The following is an 18,251-nucleotide window of genomic DNA, read 5'->3' as shown; positions in this document are numbered from 1 at the left end:
ATCGCGCTCTAGCGACTCCTTGTGACGGCCTGGCGCATGCATGTTGACTTCGGTCGCCAGCTGTATGGCGTTTCCTCTGACACATCCAAGTTAAGAGAGCAGTGTGTGAAGAAGCATTACGGCACTCGACCTTCGCCTCTCCCGAGTCCATACGTGGAGTTGCAGTGATGGGACAAGACTGTAACTACCAATTGGATATCACTAAATAAAAAATACAAAAAAGATGATTACCAACAATGCCTACAGGGAGGAGATGAGGGTCGTGGCGGAGTGTGGTTCCAGGAAAACAACCTCTCACTCAATGTCAACAACAAGGAGCTGATCGTGGACTTCGGGAAACAGCGGAGGGAGCACGACCCAATGCGTTCCACATTGATGGGAACGCAGTGGAGAAGGTGGTAAGCTTCAAGTTCCTTGTCATAAACATCACTCACAATCTGAAATGGTCCACCTACATAGACAGTGTGTTGAAGAAAGTGCAAATTTAGCTTGGCCCCTAAGACCCTCACAAACTTTTATAGATGCAGCATTGAAAGCATCCTGTCGGCTGTATCACCGCCTGGTACGGCAACTGCACTGTCCGCAACCACAGTGCTCTCCAGAGGGCAGTGCGGTCTGCCCACCGGTTACTCATCCCTGCACCTTAGAGCCCTATCAGTGATCACCGCCTGGTACGGCAACTGCACTGTCCGCAACCACAGTGCTCTCCAGAGGGCGGTGCGGTCTGCCCACCGGTTACTCATCCCTGCACCTTAGAGCCCTATCATTGATCACCGCCTGGTACGGCAACTGCACTGTCCGCAACCACAGTGCTCTCCAGAGGGCGGTGCGGTCTGCCCACCGGTTACTCATCCCTGCACCTTAGAGCCCTATCATTGAACACTGGTCACTTTAATAATGGAACACTGGTTACTTTAATAATGTTTACAACCTGTGTTACTCATTTCATATGTATATACGGTATTCAAGTCCATCCTATTCAACCATTGCTGTATCTATACTATTCTATCCTACGTATTATACAGATATACTACATATTATATCCACCTACTGTCCATAGTCTATACATCCTATCATATATATATACAGTATATATACACTACATGATCCACATATTCTACAGATATACTACATATTATATCCACCTACTGTCCATAGTCTATACATCCTATCATATATATATATATACAGTGTATATACACTACATGATCCACGTATTCTACAGATATACTACATATTATATCCACCTACTGTCCATAGTCTATACATCCCATCATCAATGTTCCCTCAAAAACATGTCGGCACTGAGCTAATTTCAGGCCTGCTGAGCGCAAACTTGAACGTTGTGAAAAATCTTAGCAACTTCCAGCGCACATTTTGAAAAAACCTGCAGGGCTTGACATTAACCTGTTTATCCACGTATCCTGTGCATTACAATGCATTATTATTCCCATACCATTATTACAGAGAATCAGACATGATGCTAAGACCTACTGACAATGCATTATTATTCCCATACCATTATTACAGAGAATCAGACATGATGCTAAGACCTACTGACAATGCATTATTATTCCCATAGCATTATTACAGAGAATCAGACATGATGCTAAGACCTACTGACAATGCATTATTAATGCATTATTACAGAGAATCAGACATGATGCTAAGACCTACTGACAATGCATTACAGAGAATTATTCCCATACCATTATTACAGAGAATCAGACATGATGCTAAGACCTACTGACAATGCATTATTATTCCCATAGCATTATTACAGAGAATCAGACATGATGCTAAGACCTACTGACAATGCATTATTACAGAGAATCAGACATGATGCTAAGACCTACTGACAATGTTTTTGTCTATGGAGATTGCATGGCTGTGTGCTCTATTTTATACACCTATCAGTAACGTGTGTGGCTGAAATAGCCGAATCCACTCATTTGAAGGTGTGTCCACATAACTCTGTATATATAGGAGAGGAGAGATACTCTGAGGCCTCAGAGAGTAGAGGACACAATGCACTGCAGCAGCACAGCCAAACACTGATTGGCTGAATGTGTGTTTCTATGTGTGTGTGTTTGTGTGCTTCTATGTGTGTGTGTTTGTGTGCGTGTGCATGTGTGTGTGTTTGTGTGCGTGTGTGTTTGTGTGTGTGTGTGTTTGTGCGCATGTGTGTGTGCATGTTTGTGTGCGTGTGCATGTGTGTGTGTTTGTGTGCATGTTTGCGTGCGTGTGCATGTGTGTGTGTTTATGTGCATGTGCGTGCGTGCGTGTGTGTTTCTGTGCGTGTGCGTGTGTTTGTGTGCGTGTGTGTTTCTGTGCGTGTGCGTGTGTTTGTGTGCGTGTGTGCATGTTTGTGTGCATGTGTGTGTGTGTGTGCATGTGTGTGCATGTGTGTGTGTTTGTGTGTTTGTGTGTGTGTTTCTGTGCGTGTGCATGTGTGTGTGTTTGTGCATGTGTTTGTGTGCATGTGAGCATGTGTGTGTGTTTCTCTGCGTGTGCGTGTGTTTCTGTGCGTGTGCATGTGTGTTTGTGTGTTTGTGTGTATATTTGTGTGTTTGTGTGTGTGTTTGTGTGTGTGTGCTTCTGTGCGTGTGCATGTGTGTGTGTTTCTGTGCGCGTGTGTGTGTTTCTGTGCGTGTGCATGTGTGTTTGTGTGTTTGTGTGTGTGTTTGTGTGTTTATGTGTTTGTGTGTGTGTGCTTTTGTGCGTGTGCATGTGTGTGTGTTTGTGTGTGTGTTTGTGTGTGTGTGCCTCTGTGCGTGTGCATGTGTTTGTGTGTGTGCTTCTGTGCGTGTGCATGTGTGCGTGTTTGTGTGTGTGTGTGTGTGTGTGTGGGTGGGTGGGTGGGTGGGTGGGTGTGGGTGTGTGTGTGGGTGGGTGTGTGTGTGTGTGTGTGTGTGTGTGTGGGTGTGGGTGTGTGTGGTTGGGTGGGTGTGGGTGTGTGTGTGGGTGGGTGGGTGGGTGTGGGTGTTTACCGGAGATGACGGAGTCGTTCCAACGGTCAGGATCGTCTAGACGTTTGTTCTCCTTGTTCTCATCTGACTCTCTCTCTCTCTCCTTCTCCCTCTCCTTCTCTCTCTCCTTCTCTCTCTCCTTCTCTCTCTCCTTCTCTCTCTCCGAGGCGCCGAACAGCTCTTTCTCCACGCTGGCTGTATGCAACAGATGACCGTCCGACCGACGCTTCGGAGAAGAGTGTATCTCCTTTGGTTGGAAACTGGAGGACAACAGAGCACATAGATACCTTCAAATAAAAGGGGTGATTGATCTGGCAACTGAAGGGCTGCTGGGTTCACATCCTAACAATCCTCAACCGTTGTGGCCTTGAGCAAGGCACTTTACCCTACAACAACATGCTTTCCATCCATCTACCTGTCCTGTCTGTGCTCGGTGATTGATTGATTGGTTGGGGGAGTTCTTCCTAGTCACTGTGGCTTCTGTCTCGGCATTGCTTGCTCTTAGGGGTTTTAGGCTGGTTATCTGTAAAGCACTTTGTGACGAATGCAGATGTAAAAAGGGCTTTATCAATAATAGAATGATTGGTGTCCTACCTGTGCTGTCTGTGTTTGGTGTCCTACCTGTGCTGTCTGTGATTAGTGTCCTACCTGTGCTGTCTGTGTTTGGTGTCCTACCTGTGCTGTCTGTGTTTGGTGTCCTACCTGTGCTGTCTGTGTTTGGTGTCCTACCTGTGCTGTCTGTGATTAGTGTCCTACCTGTGCTGTCTGTGTTTGGTGTCCTACCTGTGCTGTCTGTGTTTGGTGTCCTACCTGTGCTGTCTGTGATTAGTGTCCTACCTGTGCTGTCTGTGTTTGGTGTCCTACCTGTGCTGTCTGTGTTTGGTGTCCTACCTGTGCTGTCTGTGATTAGTGTCCTACCTGTGCTGTCTGTGTTTGGTGTCCTACCTGTGCTGTCTGTGTTTGGTGCCCTACCTGTGCTGTCTGTGATTAGTGTCCTACCTGTGCAGTCTGTGTTTGGTGTCCTACCTGTGCTGTCTGTGATTGGTGTCCTACCTGTGCTGTCTGTGTTTGGTGATTGATTGGTGTCCTACCTGTGCTGTCTGTGTTTGGTGATTGATTGATTGGTGTCCTACCTGTGCTGTCTGTGATTGGTGTCCTACATATGCTGTCTGTGTTTGGTGTCCTACCTGTGCTGTCTGTTATTGGGGTCCTACCTGTGTTGTATGTGTTTGGTGATTGATTGATTGGTGTCCTACCTGTGCTGTCTGTGTTTGGTGGCCAGGGCGCGATGGAGCTCCTCAATGATGCAGCTGGGTGGTGGTGGGGGGTGCAGCATCCCCAGGTGGGGAGAGCCAGTAGGCGTGGTGATCCGTCCTCTCAGCAAGGAATCCGGGGAGGTTCTGGGCAGAGTGAAGGTCCTGGGGAAAGTGGCTGGAGACTTCTTCCTCTCTGGGTTAGCACCCGACTTAGGGAAAGGGTGAGGACCTGGAGAGAGTATTATAATAATACAATGTTACTGTTACTCTGTTGGTAAATATAATGGTGAAGGTCCTGGGTAGAATGGTTGGAGATCTCTTCATGGGATATGACCTGTTATCAGACAGTGTTACTCTGTTGGTAAATATAATTGGTGAAGGTCCTGGGTAAAATGGTACAGACATTATGGTTGGAGACCTCTTCATGGATTAGGTTGAGGACCTGTCTGTTATCAGACATTATGTTTGGAGAACTCTTCATGGATTAGGTTGAGGACCTGTCTGTTATCAGACAATATGGTTGGAGACCTCTTCATGGATTAGGTTGAGGACCTGTCTGTTATCAGACATTGTGGTTGGAGACTTCTTCATGGATTAGGTTGAGGACCTGTCTGTTATCAGACATTATGGTTGGAGACCTCTTCATGGATTAGGTTGAGGACCAGTCTGTTATCAGACATTATGGTTGGAGACCTCTTCATGGATTAGGTTGAGGACCTGTCTGTTATCAGACATTATATACGTAATACTCTGTTAGCCAAGTTCCTGGGTAGAGTAGCTGGGTGTGGACATACAGCAGGGATGGGCAACTGTGCAACTGTGATGGGGGTGGGGGCCACACAAAATCTGAACTTCTCATGAGGGGCCACTGGTCGTCCTCCACTGGTCGTCCTCCACTGGTCGTCCTCCAAATTTCGAAATGGAAATGTATTCTACTATTCCAACTCACAATAGCAAGTTCAGACCACGACTGAGTCCCCCCCCCCCCGAAAAAAATATATACCTTGCCTTCAAAAAGTATTCATAACTTTTTCCACATTTTGTTTTGTTACAGCCTGAATATAAAATGGATGACATGTTTTTTCCTCACACACAATACATCATAATAAGTGAAAACATGGTTTTAGATATTTTTGAAATGTCGCGTAAGTTTTCACATCCCTGAGTCAATACATGTTAGAAACACCTTTGTCTGGGTTGGAGTCATTCTGGCTCTCTAAGAGCTTTCCACAACAGAATTGTGCAACAGTTGCCCATTATTATTTTCAAAATTCTTCAAGCTCTGTCAAATTGGTTGTTGATCATTGCTAGACAACAATTTTCAGATCTTCCCATAGATTTAAGCAGATTTAAGTCAAAACTCTAACTCAGCCACTCAGGAAGACTCACTGTCTTCTTGGTAAGCAACTCCAGTGTAGATTTGGCCTTGTGTTTTAGGTTATTGTCCTGCTGAAAGGTGAATTCATCTCCCAGTGTCTGGTGGAAAGCAGGCTGAACTAGGTTTCCCTCTAGGATTTTGCCTGTGCTTAGCTCCATTCCGTTTCTTTTTTATCCTCAAAAAACTCTCCAATCCTTAACGATTACAAGCATACCCATAACATGATGCAGCCACCACTGTTGTTGAAAATATGCAGAGCGGTACTCAGTAATGTGTTGGATTTGGCCCAATTTGCCCATTTTTTTGCAGTATTACTTTAGTGCCTTGTTGCAAACAGGATACATGTTTTGGAATATTTTTATTCTGTACAAGCTTCCTTCTTTTCACGCTGTCATTTAGGTAGTATTGTGGAGTAAGTACAATGCTGTTGATCCATCCTCAGTTTTATCCTATCACAGCCATTAAACTCTGTACCTCATTTAAAGTCACCATTGGCCTCATGGTTTGCTTCCTCTCTGGTAACTGAGTTAGGAAGGACACCTGTATCTTTGTAGTGACTGGGTGTATTGATACACCATCCAAAGTGTAATAAATAACTTCAACATGCGCAAAGGGATATTGAAAGTCAGATTTTTTTTACCAATAGTTGCGCTACCTTGCGAGGAAAACCTCCCTGGTCTTTGTGGTTGAATCTGTGTTTGAAATTCACTGCTCAACTGAAGGACCTTACAATAGTTGTATATGTGGGGTACAGAGATGATGTCACAATCGCCGTAGTGGAAATGACCGGACCAAGGTGCAGCGTGGTGAGCGTACATTTTTACTTTATTATAAATGTCGCCAACAAAACAAGAAACAACAAAAAAACGAACATGAAGCTTACTAGGGCTACACAGGCCACTATAACAAAGACAACTACCCACAACTAAGGTGGCAAACAGGCTGCCTAAGTATGATTCCCAATCAGAGACAACGATAGACAGTTGTCCCTGATTGAGAACCATACCCGGCCTAACACAAAGAAAGAGAAAACATAGAAATAAAGAAACGAGAATACCCACCCTAGTCACACCCTGGCCTAACCAAAATAGAGAATAAAAGCCTCTCTATGGCCAGGGCGTGACAGATGAGGTAGTTATTTAAAAAATCACAATTTATTGCACACAGAGTGAGTCCATGCAACTTATTATGTGACTTGTTTTAGGCTTTTCATTACAAAGGGATTGAATATTTATTGAATCAAGACATTTCAGCTTTTCATTTTTTAAATTAATGTGTAAACATAATTCTACTTTGACATTATGGGGTATTGTGTGTAAGCCAGTGCCAATTTTTTTTAAATAATTAAATTCAGGCTGTAACACAACAAAATATGGAAAAAGTCAAGGGGTGTGAATACTTTCTGAAGGCATTTGGAAAGTGTTCAGACCACTTCCCTTTATCCATCATTTTGTTACATTACAACCTTATTCTAAAATGGATTAATTATTATACCATTTTTTCACTCATCAATCTAAACACAATACTCCATAATGACAAAGCAAAAACAAGTTAATTTTTTTGTGCTAATTTATACTAAACTGAAATACCTTATTAGCATAAGTATTCAGACTCTTTGCTATGAGACTCAAAAATGAGCTCAGGTGCATACCACATTCCATTGATCATGCTTGAGATGGAGTCCACCTGTGTAAATTCAATTGATTGGACATGATTTGGGAAGGCACACACCTGTCTATATAAGGTCCCACAGTTGACAGTGCACGTCAGAGCAAAAACCAAGCCATGAGGTCGAAGGAATTGTCAGTAGAACTACGAGACAGGATTGTGTCAAGGTACAAAAAAATGTTCCGCAGCATTGAAGGTCCCCAAGAACACAGTGGCCTCCATCATTGATAAATGGAAGATGTTTGGCCGCCCGGGAGAACGGCCTTGGTCAGGGAGGTGACCAAGAACCTGATGTCACTCTGACAGAGCTCCAGAGTTCCTCTGTGGAGATGGGAGAATCTTCCAGAAGGACAACCATCTCTGCAGCACTCCACCAATCAGGTCTTTATGGTAGAGTGGCCAGACGGAAGCCACTCCTCAGTAAAAGGCACGCCAGCCCACCTGCAGTTTGCCAAAAGGCACCTAAAGGACTCTCAGACCATGAAAAATAAGATTCTCTGGTCTCCTACATGTACAAATCACTTTGACTAACCTGTACACCCCGCACATTGACTCGGTAACCCCTGTATATAGCCTCATTATTGTTATTTTATTGTTACCTTTTTCAATGTTTTATTTTTTACAAAAATTTTTTTTATAAACAATTACTTAGCTCTATTTTCTTAAAACTGCATTGTCGGTTAAGGGCTTGTAAGTAAGCATTTCACAGTACACCTGTTGTATTTGCCGCAAATGACAAATAAAATACATTTTTATGAAACTAAGATTGAACCCTTGGGCCTGAATGCCAAGTGTCACATCTGGAGGAAACCTCTTACCATTCCCTATGGTGAAGCATGGTGGTGGCAGCATCATGCTGTGGGGATGTTTTTCAGCGGAAGGGACTAGGAGACTAGTCAGGATCAAGGGAAAGATGAACGGAACAAAGTACAGAGAGATCCTTGATAAAAACCTGCTCCAGAGTGCTCAGGACCTCAGACTGGGGCGAAGATTCACCTTCCAACAGGACAACAACCCTACGCACACAGCCAAGAGAAGTCTCTGAATGTCCTTGAGTGGCCCAACCAGAGCCCGGACTTGAACCTGATCGAACATCTCTGGAGAGACCTGAAAATAGCTGTGCAGCAACGCTCCCCATCCAATCTGACAGAGCTTGAGAGGATCTGCAGAGAAGAATGGGAGAAACTCCCCAAATACAGGTGTGCCAAGCTGGTAGCGTCATACCCAAGAAGACTTGAGGCTGTAATCACTGCCAAAGGTGCTTCAACAAAGTACTGAGTAAAGGGTCTGAAAACTTATCTAAATGTGATTTGATTTATAATTTGTTTTTCAAAAATGACTCAAAACCTGTTTTTGCTTTGTCATTATGGGGTATTGTGTGTAGATTGATCATTTTAGAATAAGGCTGTAATGTAACAAAATGTGGACAGAGACAAGGGGTCGAATGCACTGTATACAGTATTTATATATATGAATAAATCAAATCAAATCAAATTTTATTTGTCACATACACATGGTTAGCAGATGTTAAAGCGAGTGTAGCGAAATGCTTGTGCTTCTATTTTATTTTTATTTTATTTTAATTTCACCTTTATTTAACCAGGTAGGCTAGTTGAGAACAAGTTCTCATTTACAACTGCGACCTGGCCAAGATAAAGCATAGCAGTGTGAGCAGACAACACAGAGTTACACATGGAATAAACAATTAACAAGTCAATAACACAGTAGAAAACAAAGGGGGAGTCTATATACACTGTGTGCAAAAGGCATGAGGAGGTAGACGAATAGTTACAATTTTGCAGATTAACACTGGAGTGATAAATGATCAGATGGTCATGTACAGGTAGAGATATTGGTGTGCAAAAGAGCAGAAAAGTAAATAAATAAAAACAGTATGGGGATGAGGTAGGTGAAAATGGGTGGGCTATTTACCAATAGACTATGTACAGCTGCATCGATCGGTTAGCTGCTCAGATAGCTGATGTTTGAAGTTGGTGAGGGAGATAAAAGTCTCCAACTTCAGCGATTTTTGCAATTCGTTCCAGTCACAGGCAGCAGAGTACTGGAACGAAAGGCGGCCAAATGAGGTGTTGGCTTTAGGGATGATCAGTGAGATACACCTGCTGGAGCGCGTGCTACGGATGGGTGTTGCCATCGTGACCAGTGAACTGAGATAAGGCGGAGCTTTACCTAGCATGGACTTGTAGATGACCTGGAGCCAGTGGGTCTGGCGACGAATATGTAGCGAGGGCCAGCCGACTAGAGCATACAAGTCGCAGTGGTGGGTGGTATAAGGTGCTTTAGTGACAAAACGGATGGCACTGTGATATACTGCATCCAGTTTGCTGAGTAGAGTGTTGGAAGCCATTTTGTAGATGACATCGCCGAAGTCAAGGATTGGTAGGATAGTCAGTTTTACTAGGGTAAGCTTGGCGGCGTGAGTGAAGGAGGCTTTGTTGCGGAATAGAAAGCCGACTCTTGATTTGATTTTTGATTGGAGATGTTTGATATGAGTCTGGAAGGAGAGTTTGCAGTCTAGCCAGACACCTAGGTACTTATAGATGTCCACATATTCAAGGTCGGAACCATCCAGGGTATTGATGCTAGTCGGGCATGCGGGTGCAGGCAGCGATCGGTTGAAAAGCATGCATTTGGTTTTACTAGCGCTTAAGAGCAGTTGGAGGCCACGGAAGGAGTGTTGTATGGCATTGAAGCTTGTTTGGAGGTTAGATAGCACAGTGTCCAATGACAGGCCGAAAGTATATAGAATGGTGTCGTCTGCGTAGAGGTGGATCAGGGAATCGCCCGCAGCAAGAGCAACATCATTGATATACACAGAGAAAAGAGTCGGCCCGAGAATTGAACCCTGTGGCACCCCCATAGAGACTGCCAGAGGACCGGACAGCATGCCCTCCGATTTGACACACTGAACTCTGTCTGCAAAGTAATTGGTGAACCAGGCAAGGCAGTCATCCGAAAAACCGAGGCTACTGAGTCTGCCGATGAGAATATGGTGATTGACAGAGTCGAAAGCCTTGGCAAGGTCGATGAAGACGGCTGCACAGTACTGTCTTTTATCGATGGCGGTTATGATATCGTTTAGTACCTTGAGTGTGGCTGAGGTGCACCCGTGACCGGCTCGGAAGCCAGATTGCACAGCGGAGAAGGTACGGTGGGATTCAAGATGGTCAGTGACCTGTTTGTTGACTTGGCTTTCGAAGACCTTAGATAGGCAGGGCAGGATGGATATAGGTCTGTAACAGTTTGGGTCCAGGGTGTCTCCCCCTTTGAAGAGGGGGATGACTGCGGCAGCTTTCAATCCTTGGGGATCTCAGACGATATGAAAGAGAAGTTGAACAGGCTGGTAATAGGGGTTGCGTCAATGGCGGCGGATAGTTTCAGAAATAGGGGGTCCAGATTGTCAAGCCCAGCTGACAATTGGTTCCGGACTTCCCTGAACAGTTGCATATCACGGGGACTATTCAATGCTATTGCAGTCCGCCACAGGATGTTTTTGTGCTGGTCGAGGGCAGTCAGGTCTGGGGTGAACCAAGGACTGTATCGGTTCTTAGTTCTGCATTTTTTGAACGGAGCATGCTTATCTAAAATGGTGAGGAAGTTACTTTTAAAGAATGACCAGGCATCCTCAACTGACGGGATGAGGTCAATGTCCTTCCAGGATACCCGGGCCAGGTCGATTAGAAAGGCCTGCTCACAGAAGTGTTTTAGGGAGCGTTTGACCGTGATGAGGGGTGGTCGTTTGACTGCGGCTCCGTAGCGGATACAGGCAATGAGGCAGTGATCGCTGAGATCCTGGTTGAAGACAGCGGAGGTGTATTTGGAGGGCCAGTTGGTCAGGATGACGTCTATGAGGGTGCCCTTGTTTACAGAGTTAGGGTTGTACCTGGTGGGTTCCTTGATGATTTGTGTGAGATTGAGGGCATCTAGCTTAGATTGTAGGACTGGCGGGGTGTTAAGCATATCCCAGTTTAGGTCACCTAACAGAACAAACTCTGAGGCTAGATGGGGGCGATCAATTCACAAATGGTGTCCAGGGCACAGCTGGGAGCTGAGGGGGTCGGTAGCAGGCGGCAACAGTGAGAGACTTATTTTTGGAGAGAGTAATTTTCAAAATTAGTAGTTCGAACTGTTTGGGTATGGACCTGGAAAGTATGACATTACTTTGCAGGCTATCTCTGCAGTAGACTGCAACTCCTCCCCCTTTGGCAGATCTATCTTGACGGAAGATGTTATAGTTGGGTATGGAAATCTCTGAATTTTTGGTGGCCTTCCTGAGCCAGGATTCAGACACAGCAAGGACATCAGGGTTAGCAGAGTGTGCTAGAGCAGTGAGTAAAACAAACTTAGGGAGGAGGCTTCTGATGTTAACATGCATGGAACCAAGGCTTTTACGATCACAGAAGTCAACAAATGAGGGTGCCTGGGGACATGCAGGGCCTGGGTTTACCTCCACATCACCCGCGGAACAGAGAAGGAGTAGTATGAGGGTGCGGCTAAAGGCTATCAAAACTGGTCGCCTAGAGCGTTGGGGACAGAGAATAAGAGGAGCAGGTTTCTGGGCATGGTAGAATATATTCAGGGCATAATGCGCAGACAGGGGTATGGTGGGGTGCGGGTACAGCGGAGGTAAGCCCAGGCACTGGGTGATGATGAGAGAGGTTGTATCTCTGGGCATGCTGGTTGTAATGGGTGAGGTCACCGCATGTGTGGGAGGTGGGACAAAGGAGGTATCAGGGGTATGAAGAGTAGAACTAGGGGCTCCATTGTGAACTAAAACAATGATAACTAACCTGAGCAACAGTATACAAGGCATATTGACATTTGAGAGAGACATACAGCGAGGCATACAGTAATCACAGGTGTTGAATTGGGAGAGCTAGCTAAAACAGTAGGTGAGACAACAGCTAATCAGCTAGCACAACAACAGCAGGTAAAATGGCGTTGACTAGGCAACGGGGCCGACAGATAAAACATAAACAAGCAGAATGGAGTACCGTGATTAATGGACAGTCCAGCGTGCATCAGCTATGTAGCCAAGTGATCAGTGTCCAGGGGGCAGCGGTGGATGGGGCAGGGGAGCTGGACTGGCGAGTGTTATCCAGGTTGAAAAAAAACTAACAATGACTAAATAGCTTGTAGCTAGTTAGCTGGTTAGCTTCTGGAGGTTCTTGAGTGTGTTTTAAAAATAATAGCGATTCCGTGTCACATTGGGTGAGGCAGGTTTCCGGAAAGGTATAAACAGATTAAAAATCAAAAAAAGATAGAAAGTGAGTATGGGTCCGGTGCGTGTTTGGGACGCGGCGATTCAGACGGTTAGCAGGCCTGTGCTAACAAGCTAACAGTTCGTAGGCCCGGGCTAAACAAGGTAGCAGTTAGCGGACCGGGGCTAGACAAGCTAGCAGTTAGCAGGCCGAGTTTAGCAAGCAGGGAGATAGCGAGGGCTAGAGAGTTGTCCTTTGGGGGACGTCGCGATGGGGTGAGTCTGTTTATTCCTCTTCATGCGGTGACATCGATAGACCGGTCGTGGGCCCGGGTATTGTAGCCCAGGAGTATGCTACGGTGGTAGTACAGGTGCGCTGGCCGGGCTAGCTTCACGCTAAGTGGGTGGAAGCACTAGCCAGGAGTAATCATCCGGGGTTGCGGTTTAGCTAGATAGCTAGTTGTGAAGATTCAGCTGAAAAATGTTCCGTTTGCGGTGGGAATCCGGGGATGAATCCGGGGATGAAAAATAAATAGGTCCGTTATGCTCTGGTTAGAGTCGCGTTGTTCGAACTGGCGAGAGCTTTCCGAGCTAAAGGTTAGCTTAGCTGATGACCGGTTAGCTGAAGACCGCTAGCATAGCTGGTGGTTAGCTGGCTAGCTTCAGTTGAGGGGTTCCGAAGTAAATATAAATACTTTAGGAAAAATAGCTACATTGGGTGAGGCGGGTTGCAGGAGAGTATTTGGAAGCTTAGGTTTAGCAAAATGTTTTTGAAGAGATATGCGAAGAAAAATATGTAAAAAACGAAAAATATACGATATATACAAGGGACACGAGACAGGGGACACGAGACAGGACGACTTACTGCTACGCCATCTTGGATCCGGAATGGATCCGACAATGCAGTAATAACCAACAAGTAATCTAACTAACAATTCCAAAACTACTGTCTTATACACAGTGTAAGGGGATAAAGAATATGTACATAAGGATATATGAATGAGTGATGGTACAGAGCAGCATAGGCAAGATACAGTAGCTGATATCGAGTACAGTATATACATATGAGATGAGTATGTAAATAAAGTGGCATAGTTAAAGTGGCTAGTGATACATGTATTACATAAGGATGCAGTCGATGATATAGAGTACAGTATATACGTATGCATATGAGATGAATAATGTAGGGTATGTAAACATTCTATAAGGTAGCATTGTTTAAAGTGGCTAGTGATATATTTACATAATTTCCCATCAATTCCCATTATTAAAGTGGCTGGAGTTGAGTCAGTGTCAGTGTCAGTGTGTTGGCAGCAGCCACTCAATGTTAGTGGTGGCTGTTTAACAGTCTGATGGCCTTGAGATAGAAGCTGTTTTTCAGTCTCTCGGTCCCAGCTTTGATGCACCTGTACTGACCTCGCCTTCTGGATGATAGCGGGGTGAACAGGCAGTGGCTCGGGTGGTTGATGTCCTTGATGATCTTTATGGCCTTCCTGTAACATCGGGTGGTGTAGGTGTCCTGGAGGGCAGGTAGTTTGCCCCCGGTGATGCGTTGTGCAGACCTCACTACCCTCTGGAGAGCCTTACGGTTGAGGGCGGAGCAGTTGCCGTACCAGGCGGTGATACAGCCCGCCAGGATGCTCTCGATTGTGCATCTGTAGAAGTTTGTGAGTGCTTTTGGTGACAAGCCGAATTTCTTCAGCCTCCTGAGGTTGAAGAGGCGCTGCTGCGCCTTCTTCACAATGCTGTCTGTGTGAGTGGACCAATTCAGTTTGTCTGTGATGTGTATGCCGAGGAACTTAAAACTTGCTACCCTCTCCACTACTGTTCCATCGATGTGGATAGGGGGGTGTTCCCTCTGCTGTTTCCTGAAGTCCACAATCAATCAGAGATATATAATATATATAACTATAACATACTAGCCTGGTGGAGAGGTATAAGATACTATGATGATCTGTGATAGTTCAACCTAACCCCCTGTCAGCCCAGCTTGGACCGTATTAGTAGTGCCAGCAGTATGAGGCTTCTTAGCGTTAGCTAGCAGGCTAACAGGCCAGTAACAGAGGCTAGCTAGAAGCTGATTTGAGACTTACCCTCTAGACTGCCCAGCCTGGTCAGTAGTTTGGGCCGGTTGGGGGGTGGCGGGGTGCCGGCCAGGCAGGATGGGGGGTCCATTGGGTGGGGTGTCTCCTGTCCCCCTCCTGTCTCAGCCTGTCCCAGATTATTGTCCACACAGGACTCACAGAGGGACGCATCCTCCTCTCCACCCTCCTCACTCTGGCTAGGGACAGCCACCATCACAATATCCTCTGTCAGGTCCACCACTGAAACAAACAATATCATCATCAACAACACAGTCCTCTGTCAAATTATTGATATTAAAAGTTTTCTTGTAAATCTGAAATGAATCAGCTGGCTTACTGTGGTTCTGTTCTCCTATCATTGTGCCTTTATAAGATGCCATACGTAATATGACTGCAGAGGTTCATGAAAACAGCCGACACTGCACTGCAGTCCTAAATCAAAATTTGGGGGGACATTTGTCCTACCTGTAGAGGGGTCAGAGGTTAGAGGTCGGAGGTCAGAGGTCGTACCTGTAGAGGGGTTGTCTTCGTCGCTGACCAGGTCCTCTGAGGTGGTTGCCAGGGGAGCCAGAGGTTCCTCCTCCTCTGCATCTGATTGGCTGGGAGGGTCCTCTACCCCCCCACACGCCTCACAACACTCTAAAAACACACACACACAGACACAGGAGTTATACAGAAGTTTATCGGCATGAAAGTATTAACTTTTTTATTATTACAGTGGGTTGTGTGTGTGTGTGTGTGTGTGTGTGTGTGTGTGTGTGTGTGTGTGTGTGTGTGTGTGTGTGTGTGTGTGTGTATACCTGGCTCAGTCGCCTCCAGGCCCCTCCTAACCAGTTGGTCTGGGGTCTCCAGGCCCCTCCTAACCAGTTGGTCTGGGGTCTCCAGGCCCCTCCTAACCAGTTGGTCTGGGATCTCCAGGCCCCTCCTAACCAGTTGGTCTGGGGTCTGTGGTACCGCTGCCTTCCTCTCTACAGCTGAAACACACAGAACAATATCAGCAGGTTCATCACACATACATTCCGTTAGATAAAAGTCAAGTGTCCATCTTGGTCACCTGAGGAGTTCTGCTGTTTCTTTTTCCTCCACTTCCAGGGTTTAAAGATCCGTCCCAGACTCGCCAGTTTACTGTTCATCCTTACGGGAGGGGTCCGCACCCCCGAGACCACACCCCCCAGAGCACCCTCCCCCTGCTGCTGCTCCATCACTGAGAGGTGAGAGGGAGGAGGAGAGGAGAGGAAGGGAAGAGAAGAGAGCTCAGATTTAACACAGCATCACCTATAGGACTAACAGGGAACTGTTAGAGGGTAGTGCGAATGGCCCAGCACATCACTGGGGCCAAGCTTCCTGCCATCCAGGACCTCTATACCAGGCGGTGTCAGAGGAAGGCCCCAAAAATTGCCAAAGACTCCAGCCACCCTACTGTAGTCATAGAATGTTTTCTCTGCTACCGCACGGCAGGCGATACCAGATCGCCAAGTCTCAGTCCAAAAGGCTTCTTAACAGCTTCTACCCCCCAAGCTATAAGACTGTTGAACAGCTAATCAAATGGCTACCTATTTGTATTGTCCCCACTCCACCCCCCATTTTTACGCTGCTGCTACTCTCTGTTAATTATCTATGCATAGTCCCTTTACATCTACCTATATCTACCTATATCTACCTATATCTACATATATCTACCTATATCTACATATATCTACCTATATCTACCTACCTCTACCTACCTCTACATCTACCTACATCTACCTATATCTACCTACCTCTACCTACATCTACCTACATCTACCTATATCTACATATATCTACCTATATCTACCTACCTCTACCTATATCTACCTACCTCTACCTACCTCTACCTACATCTACCTATATCTACCTACATCTACCTACCTCTACCTATATCTACCTATATCTACCTATACCTACCTACCTCTACCTACATATACCTATATCTACCTATATCTACCTACCTCTACCTACCTCTACCTATATCTACCTACCTCTACCTACATCTACCTACCTCTACCTACATCTACCTACATCTACCTACCTCTACCTACATCTACCTATATCTACCTACCTCTACCTACATCTACCTATATCTACCTACCTCTACCTACATCTACCTATATCTACATATATCTACCTATATCTACCTACCTCTACATATATCTACCTATATCTACCTATATCTACCTACCTCTACATATATCTACCTATATCTACCTATATCTACATATATCTACCTATATCTACCTATATCTACCTACCTCTACCTATATCTACCTATATCTACCTACCTCTACCTATATCTACCTACCTCTACCTATATCTACCTACATCTACCTATATCTACCTACCTCTACCTATATCTACCTACATCTACCTATATCTACCTACCTCTACCTATATCTACCTACCTCTACCTATATCTACCTATATCTACCTACCTCTACCTATATCTACCTACCTCTACCTACCTCTACCTATATCTACCTACCTCTACCTATATCTACCTACCTCTACCTATATCTACCTACCTCTACCTATATCTACCTATATCTACCTACCTCTACCTATATCTACCTACCTCTACCTATATCTACCTATATCTACCTATATCTACCTATATCTACCTACCTCTACCTATATCTACCTACCTCTACATACCTCTACCTATATCTACCTACCTCTACCTATATCTACCTATATCTACCTACCTCTACCTATATCTACCTATATCTACCTATATCTACCTATATCTACCTACCTCTACCTATATCTACCTACCTCTACCTATATCTACCTACCTCTACCTATATCTACATATATCTACCTATATCTACCTATATCTACCTACCTCTACCTATATCTACCTACCTCTACCTATATCTACCTACCTCTACCTATATCTACCTACCTCTACCTATATCTACCTACCTCTACCTATATCTACCTACCTCTACCTATATCTACCTACCTCTACCTATATCTACCTATATCTACCTACCTCTACCTATATCTACCTATATCTACCTATATCTACCTACATCTACCTATATCTACCTACCTCTACCTATATCTACCTATATCTACCTACCTCTACCTACATCTACCTATATCTACCTACCTCTACCTATATCTACCTACCTCTACCTACCTCTACCTACATCTACCTATATCTACCTACCTCTACCTATATCTACCTACCTCTACCTATATCTACCTACCTCTACCTATATCTACCTATATCTACCTACCTCTACCTATATCTACCTACCTCTACCTATATCTACCTACCTCTACCTATATCTACCTATATCTACCTACCTCTACCTACATCTACCTATATCTACCTACCTCTACCTATATCTACCTACCTCTACCTACCTCTACCTACATCTACCTATATCTACCTACCTCTACCTATATCTACCTACCTCTACCTATATCTACCTACCTCTACCTATATCTACCTATATCTACCTACCTCTACCTATATCTACCTACCTCTACATACCTCTACCTATATCTACCTACCTCTACCTATATCTACCTATATCTACATACCTCTACCTATATCTACCTACCTCTACCTATATCTACCTACCTCTACCTATATCTATCTACCTCTACCTATATCTACCTATATCTACCTACCTCTACCTATATCTA

The 18,251-nt window shown here is 45.0% G+C and overlaps 1 protein-coding gene across 1 annotated transcript in view; it reads right to left on the bottom strand.

The window, feature by feature from the left end:
* LOC112237607 (phosphatase and actin regulator 3-like) overlaps positions 1-18,251 on the bottom strand; it is a 90,525-nt gene that overhangs the window by 31,652 nt on the left and 40,622 nt on the right. Inside the window, exons 2-7 of the mRNA XM_042329559.1 lie at positions 15,631-15,780; positions 15,377-15,550; positions 15,087-15,215; positions 14,586-14,816; positions 4,226-4,454; positions 2,991-3,229 (exon numbers count right to left, since the gene is read on the bottom strand). Of these exons, the coding sequence (XP_042185493.1) occupies positions 2,991-3,229; positions 4,226-4,454; positions 14,586-14,816; positions 15,087-15,215; positions 15,377-15,550; positions 15,631-15,780 (1,152 nt within the window). The remainder of the gene's footprint in view (positions 1-2,990; positions 3,230-4,225; positions 4,455-14,585; positions 14,817-15,086; positions 15,216-15,376; positions 15,551-15,630; positions 15,781-18,251) is intronic.

Source organism: Oncorhynchus tshawytscha, linkage group LG02 (assembly GCF_018296145.1).
Source record: "Oncorhynchus tshawytscha isolate Ot180627B linkage group LG02, Otsh_v2.0, whole genome shotgun sequence".
Classification (NCBI taxonomy): Eukaryota; Metazoa; Chordata; class Actinopteri; order Salmoniformes; family Salmonidae; genus Oncorhynchus; species Oncorhynchus tshawytscha.
This window is presented reverse-complemented; position numbering and strand designations above follow the sequence as displayed.